Source organism: Triticum dicoccoides, chromosome 7B (genome assembly GCF_002162155.2).
Source record: "Triticum dicoccoides isolate Atlit2015 ecotype Zavitan chromosome 7B, WEW_v2.0, whole genome shotgun sequence".
Taxonomy (NCBI): domain Eukaryota; kingdom Viridiplantae; phylum Streptophyta; class Magnoliopsida; order Poales; family Poaceae; genus Triticum; species Triticum dicoccoides.
The window spans coordinates 721,713,309-721,720,817 of record NC_041393.1 but is presented as its reverse complement, the minus strand read 5'-3'; the positions used below and the strand labels follow the sequence as shown (position 1 = coordinate 721,720,817).

The 7,509-nt window shown below is 44.0% G+C and overlaps 1 protein-coding gene across 1 annotated transcript in view; it reads right to left on the bottom strand.

The window, feature by feature from the left end:
- Positions 1–3,334: 3,334 nt before the first annotated feature.
- Positions 3,335–7,509, bottom strand: part of LOC119339530 (protein MAK16 homolog) — a 6,408-nt gene continuing 2,233 nt past the window's right edge. Inside the window, exons 2-9 of the mRNA XM_037611553.1 lie at positions 7,357–7,495; positions 6,576–6,694; positions 6,386–6,483; positions 4,768–4,855; positions 4,557–4,691; positions 4,363–4,453; positions 3,990–4,102; positions 3,335–3,630 (exon numbers count right to left, since the gene is read on the bottom strand). Coding sequence (XP_037467450.1) covers positions 3,583–3,630; positions 3,990–4,102; positions 4,363–4,453; positions 4,557–4,691; positions 4,768–4,855; positions 6,386–6,483; positions 6,576–6,694; positions 7,357–7,495 — 831 coding nt within the window. The 3' untranslated portion in view covers positions 3,335–3,582. The remainder of the gene's footprint in view (positions 3,631–3,989; positions 4,103–4,362; positions 4,454–4,556; positions 4,692–4,767; positions 4,856–6,385; positions 6,484–6,575; positions 6,695–7,356; positions 7,496–7,509) is intronic.

Below are 7,509 nucleotides of genomic sequence, written 5' to 3'. Positions count from 1 at the left end.
TCAGAAGTCGTTGAAGATCCTCCATAGAAGAGAACTCAACCCTAAACAATTTGTCCTCAAGATTAACAAGCTCCCACTGAAAGTCACCTGGAGCTAACTCCTTCAGCCTCTGCACAATCTGTGCCTCAGAGACCTCTCCTCTGGTAACTTTTACTATCCCAGTAGTCAAACTCAGGGTCTCGTCAGGAGCCTCGCTCTCAGAAGGAGACTCAAAGAACGTTAGTTCAGCGCAGTACACTCCATACATCATGAGAGACGGTGCCTGATCTCGCAGAAACGGACAATCCCCCGTATCATGTGTCGGTTTGCCGCAAGTGCCACACAGCTCAGCCACACACTCAGCAATGAAATGACCCTTGCCTCCGCATCGATAGCACATCATTTTCTCTTTCTTACGCGCCCATTTGGACGCTCTCTCTGAATCAGCCTTATCTGAAGCATCCACTGATGCAGTCAACATGGTGTCACCCCCGGGTAACTCAGCATTAGCTAGGGCCGACACCACCTCCAAAGCTTGACCTGACAGCATCGTCTCCTCAACAGGCCCATCAACGGCCATCTGATCGACAACAGGTGGGGGAGGTTGTCGTGGTCGGTACGCGCCACCTCGACCACCACGATGACCGCGGAAACCTCCTCGATGTCTAAATCCCAGGCCAGAAGCCCCCTCAACAAAACCACCCTGGGGACCCAAGAACGGTCTCTCTGCCGACCGTCGCTCTGCCAAGCGTAACCTAGACCACCGCCCGTCGACGACGAACCACGGTGCAGACCCGCCCCATAGGCGTTGAATCCATCATCTCTCCATTGCCCCCGTGGCGCGACATTAGCCCCGCTCACTCCGGGTTGAGGAGGCACCTGTGTCTGCACAGCCCCAGACGGAGGTTTGGCGACGAGGTGAGGCGGCGGTGCTGGCCTATGCTGTTGACCAACCGACCCCGGCACCCCCATCGCCGGCGGCTTAGGCGCCGCGCCGCCCCGACCGGCGGCACCACCAGCCAATCCAGGCGTTGGCGGCCGTGGTCCCGCACTATTAATCATCTGTATGGAATGACGCCTTTAGTTTTTTTTAAGATGAAAAAAATTAGTCGCTTAGAAACATCATGATGATGTGGATCTCGAAATATGTTGGACTACTGAAGCAGAGTACTTTACTAGGTTTGAACATTGAACACAGTATCCAGCCAGATTGACAAACACAGGCACTCCATGTTTTTCTTCACACATTGCTTACAAGAATTCCCTTCATATGTTTGAATTGTCAACATTGGCTACAATGAACTCATTTTAAATTGTCAAAGATGTGAAAATGCCTTTATGGACACACTTATGAACTCATTTCATCTATTATTCATTTTGTACAGAATGGACTCATTTCATTTAGTATTCAACAAAACCATCTTTAATCCATGGACACACCTATGAACATGATTGAATTGTGTTCTTCTTTCATGAAGTGCATTTGTTGGTTTGCACTGTCATCTGTTCTTGTAAGACTGACACCTATCTGTTAATATAGACCTATTAGCCTGCTATGCCCGATGACTCAACGCTTTGCTACTGCACTTCTGTTAATTGTATTAATGTTTGAACAACTCGTGCTCCTCTGGGCTGTATATGCACCTTCACAAGTACACCAATAGACTCGTGCCCACAGGACATCGGAGGAGCACGCGTGATGCTTATAATAGCAAGTTTTTTGTAATATATTATCAAACTCATCGAGAGGTTAAAGTCAGCAAAGATGCATATTCATCCGTAGTTAAATAACTTTTATTGTATATAAGTGCCACAAGGATCAACCTAGACTCACTGACGTGTGTGAACTAGATAAGTGCGCACATGAACGCTTAGGAAGCGTGCCAATGGCACGCCCCAGCCACTAGTTAAACTCATTAAGATGCGCTAGAATGGTGGCCAACCAGCTATGCCATGTGGCGCATGCTGGTTGGTCACGGTAAGAAAGTATTTTTTAGAAATTTTTTAAAAGGTAGGGAGACATTTTTTTAGAGAAGTTTTTCTAGGTTTTTTCGTTTTCCTTTTAAGATGGTTGTGATGTCCACGAGAATATTTTTTAAATTTTTTGACATGATGATGATGTGCGCATAGCTTTCTTTCAAGCGGCCCGCAATGGCGGGCTCCAACCACTAGTTAATTTAAATGGTTGCATGCTTTAGGCCAAGAACAGGGGAAGTGATTAGGAGTTTGGCAAGCAGCCGTGCATGTACGCTGGTGTGTGATGTGATTGAGAGAAGACATGGCAGGAAACGTTTTTGGTACGTCTGTAAGGATGGGTGACACTGACAGCTTGCGTGGGTGTACTTAGTTTGTTTGCTGTTGGACGCAACAGGAAGAAAGCTCGCCCAATTGATGGGGAGGGATTAAAAGGCCACGCATGGCCAAGTGGGGTGTGCACCATCATCTCAAGCGTGTTCTAAAATATTGGTAGAGAAAAACCCTACTATTTAAAGAAGCATCTGCAAGGGGGAATATGAGAGAGAGCAAATGCTACATCAACGGAGGATTACGGGACCATTACGGGCTAAACTTGACATGGCAATTATCTATCTGATTAAGGGGGAGAAAAGGGGCCCCACCCCGGTGAAAATAGGGGGGCGGAGAGAATTGTATGGAAAGTCCCGTAATGGTCCCGTGTGTTTAGCATTTTCGTATGAGAGAAAGGGGTATCTTTCGGCCTGCCAAAGATGTTTCCAAGACGATTTCCTGCTTTACCGGGCTTCGGGTTGCCAACATTTCTAAGAAATCCGAAAAATAAAAGGCATATTTTTTCCACCACCTCCTTTTTTGTGTGATTAGAATGAGTTAGTGATAACTCCTGTTGTGTAATGGTGTTAACTGTTTCATTGACTCGCAAAAATTGCTCTGTTATTTCTCAAATTTTGCCAATTTGCCGTGAAATCTTTCAGCTCGGTGGAACTCCTCTTCTTTTAGATGTACGCTCTGTTTTACATGTCTATGGTGAACTCCGAGCGTTTGTTTCCATTTGGTACTCCGAGGCCTAAGGCGCCACCGCATCATGACGTTCTTCCCTCAAGACTAGCAATGGTAGCACGGTTGCGGTTGCTACTCTGATCAAAACAAGTGCTCTCAGGTACTAGAAGCCTGCTCTGCTCAGAGATGTAATACAACTGTTCTAGGCTTAATTTTGCAGGGTGAGGAATGTGCTTCATGATTTAACCAAAAAGAATTCAATTACTGGACCATTTATTTACCCTACGCAGCTGAAACCGATGTATAGCAACAAAAAAAAACTTGTACCGAGTCAGGTAGTTTCCTGTCCTGCCTGCGTAATTGTAAATTCAAAAGCATCCCATTACACAACTTAACATTAACAGTTTAAGTTCGCCGCAGCTTCGCACAAAACCGGTTCTGATCCGAGACACTGAACGCTGCTCCAAGTACAACATTGTCATAAGTCACAGCTCAAGTCAGTTTCCATATCCGCCGCAAAATAACCAACATATGAATTCTACAGATTACCATCAGACGATAAGAGGCAAAATTATCTAAAGTACACCATATCATCAACACCGAGCATATTATGAAGCCGCGCCCGGTGAATCACATCCGTGTCCTTTGCCTGCTACCCCTGTCCTCGTCTTCTTCCACCTGTTGCGGAAAGGTGAGAAACAAACAAATTATACTCCAGCAGGAAATTGTGCTAGTTCAGACACAACCAACCGGACAATGAAACAGTTTTGAAAAGGAAACCTAATGTTATGCCCCGAAATGATGCTACAGGAAAAAGCTTCTCCCATGAAGAGATAATCCATAGAACTTTCGACAAGGTAAATAAACAGGAAAGCTAATACTGATTCCCCACTAGGCCACTACTACTTACTTTATGTGTTGGACAGCAAATAGTATGTGACAAGGCAATAAGATGTGCTTGATTTTATCTATGTTTTTAGGCAACATGGTCGTGTATCATCGTATCAAGAATATTCATAATGAAACAATCAATTTACCTCTGTGATAACCTTCGTAGACTTCCGCCCAATCTTTGACCTTGAATCGGAGCTTGGTAACTTGGGCTTCTTTGTTGCTGGCTCATCCAAATCGTCATCTTCATCTCCATCATCTGCAATTATTTTATGTTTTTATGGAGGTTAGGTCCACAGTTGGCACTACTATACAGAGTAACCATTTTGTCCAAGAGAAAATATCTACATAGCAATCATATTAAACAAATCGGTATGAATTTTCAAGGGCCATAATTCAGGAAAAGTAAAGCTTCTTTACATTATCGAATTAACACAGAAAAAGGAGAAGCATCTTCGCAAGTCAGAGCACTCTATAACATGCCCAATTAAAATCAGCAGAAACAAGGGAAATGTTTACCATCTTCATCACCAAAGCCTTCAAAATCTTCCATATCGTCCATGTCACCCATCTCGATATCATCGCCTTCAACATACTCTATCTCACCTTCCTGTATTGGCAAATAAATCCACAATATATAGGAAAGCTTGTGAGCAGTAAGAACATAACCAAGTTAGCTTAATTCTCATTCTCATACTCAGTACTGTGCTTACTTCTTCCTCTTCTATCTCAGGAGCCAACTCATCCTTTTCCATGTCAAGGATAGTATCAAACTGCTTGAAGGGGAAATTATATATTTCACCATAAACACCTTTCCTCAGACGTTCCTTTAGCTCACTTTCAATACTCTGACCGGTAGAAGGAAGATGTTAGAACATGGCAATGTATAATAGTAAAGTGGTAGAGATTATCAGAAAAAATAACCTTATCTAGTTGAGCAGCCTTTTCAGCTTTCTCCAATCTTCGGAGATCGCGCTGAGTTTTCTTCCTGGGAACTGTCATTATCTTCTCTCTAAAGAGCAAAAGAATATGTTTAGCAACTTTTTCTGTGTCAAAAATCAACAGTAAAAGTATGGACATCAACAAGTTGAATCACCATGTGCCTTTTTTGCAAAAATAAAGGGAATCAGCATGTAACTGAACCTGGTTACATGTTAATGGCACAAATGTCATACCATCAAGCCAAGTCATCACTAGTCAATTTCTTTGTTTTTTCTTTACTGCTACAAACAGGTTTGCAATCGACAATATCATTATTAATATTTTGAATGTAGAAAACAACCAATTTGAAGATGTTTGGGCTTTAGTCTTAAAGCTACGGAGGCCAAGGCACCTGATTGATGGAAGGAAGAAGCTGGAGAGGGGAAAGCATGGAGTGGAGGTGGTGCTGTACCAGCGAGACTGACGAGCAGTGCTGGCAAGGCTGGTTGCTGTCTAGAGGGACGTTCGTAGCTTCTGCAGCAGTGGAGTGGGAGTAGAGGAAACACAGGCAAAGGAGCAGGAGGCCACCCTTCGACAAAACAACAGTGGAGCAGAAGGATGAAGAGCGAGAGGATGAGGCTGCTAAGGAAAAGGGACGAGTGCGACGGAGGGGGTGGGGTGCGAGACTGCCATGAGGGGAGATTTGCCGGTATATACGGTCGATGCGTAGTACCTTCCATACAAAAAATCAAGCAATCTGATGGCAGAGCAGAACACAGCCAAATATGACATCAAGACCTCAGAAACTGGAACTGTAGAACGTTATAAGCTGCAAGGCAAACAGTGAGGTGGCCCTGTTCCCTACACAGGCCAGGCATTTCTCTTTCTTTTCTGTCCTCTTAGTGCAGGTTCTGACTTTGTACGTCGCCATTATTCGCAATTAAGGCCGTCACATCTACCAGGCCCAAAAGCTTGCTCTGTCAGGTATGTGGAAGAAGGAAAAGAAATCACACAATTGACTGCACGGAACATTTTAGAGTTGGCTAAGCGAGGTTTGGAGCCAAAGGATTTGACAAGATAAGGTTGAATTACGCCAGATTCACATAATGAAACACTGAAGTGATGTGCTGGTGCGGGCTAGTCACCAGAGTTGGAAAGGGTGTCCGCTAACTGAGGTTAAACTGACAAACAAACTTACATTAACTCGCAACCGATGTTTGCTAAAGTGAGCCACACAAAATAATACACAGGGTAAACCTTAACAAAGAGGATCTACCGGTAAGTTTGTGTGCTCAACATGTAACAACGTTAGCATAACTAATAAGCCTTGTCACATGATCATTGCTGATGACCCTAATTTATGTCCTCTGTGAGGATCTCAAATGTATTTTCTCTATACATTCTATGTCCTCTGTTACAATCTCGAATGTATTTCTTTTTTACATTCAACCATTTTGGCAAACCATACAAGAAAAGCAAATGGAACAGTGCCACCCAGATAAAATTGCACATTAATCAATATATACACATTTACTACTATCAGGTCACACCCAGAATTCAGGAGCAAATAACTGTCACCAACTATATGCTGTGTGTGCATGCTAACACAGTAAGTGCTTACCTCACTTTAAGTTGAAGTCTCCTCATTCTTATCCGATACTGAGTCATTTTCGTCAGGCGCTGTTTGATCTTGTGCACAAGTAGCTTGGGCCAAAATTCCTGCACAGTGAAACAAAAGAGGTGCCATAATTAAGGCTAACTAGACTCACGTTCAGATGGAGTAACAAAGCACGGCAGTAAGAAATGCATACGAGATGCTTGTCGATGATTTCCATTGCCTTCTCATAGTTCCTGGGTAGTTTGACTCTCTCCCATAATTTTTTGGGCAGATGAGCTCTTTCAGCAGTTTTCATGTACAAGTAGAACACGCCTGCATGACCGGTCAAAGTTAAAAAGAAGAACAACAGCATCACCAAGAGTTTCTGATGATAAGCATAGCTCCCTACGAAGAAGAACCAAGAGCACAACGACTAAAGCATGCAGGCCACGATATTTAAAGCAGCGCCAAGCTGAAGCATCCAGCAGTTAAAAGCAACTCTAGCCTCTGCAGACCACAATGACTACTGCTTGTAAAACAGCACGGCTTTGATGTCACACAGGTGACCACGCATGGAAGGGATAGCTGCTTCAATCACCATGTTTGTGATGTACAGGGCACAAAATTTGCATTTCAAAAGCTTGTTTTCTGAATCATACATCGGTGACTCCTTAGTTCTACTGTTCTAATTAAAACATTTTCTGCAGCATTCATTCATATAGCACATGATTCGATCTTACAGCCTATTCCATCAGCCAAGTGACTCGCCGAACAATTAGCTGTCCCCCTAACAGGACATAGCTGAATCTACCATGTCAGCGTTCACAACAAAGGCAATGGAAAGAGCCCTTGCTGGAAAATGAATTGCGGTGGAAAGGGGAAAATAGAACATATTGACTGCCCAAGTAGTATCTATTGTGACCGGAGTCTCATTGGGGTCAACTGAACGAGGCAAAATCGGAAGTTAATCAGAAGGAGAAGAGACATATAGATACCGTCGTGGTCCCGGATGGTGGCGTAGCGGCTGTTGGCGAGCGGGCAGGAGCTCCGGTTGCATATGCCGGTGGCGTTGTAGGGGTTCCGGCAGAATATCCCCGTCTCGATCCTGAGAACGAAAAAAAAAAAAGCAGAGACCTTTTTCGTCAGTC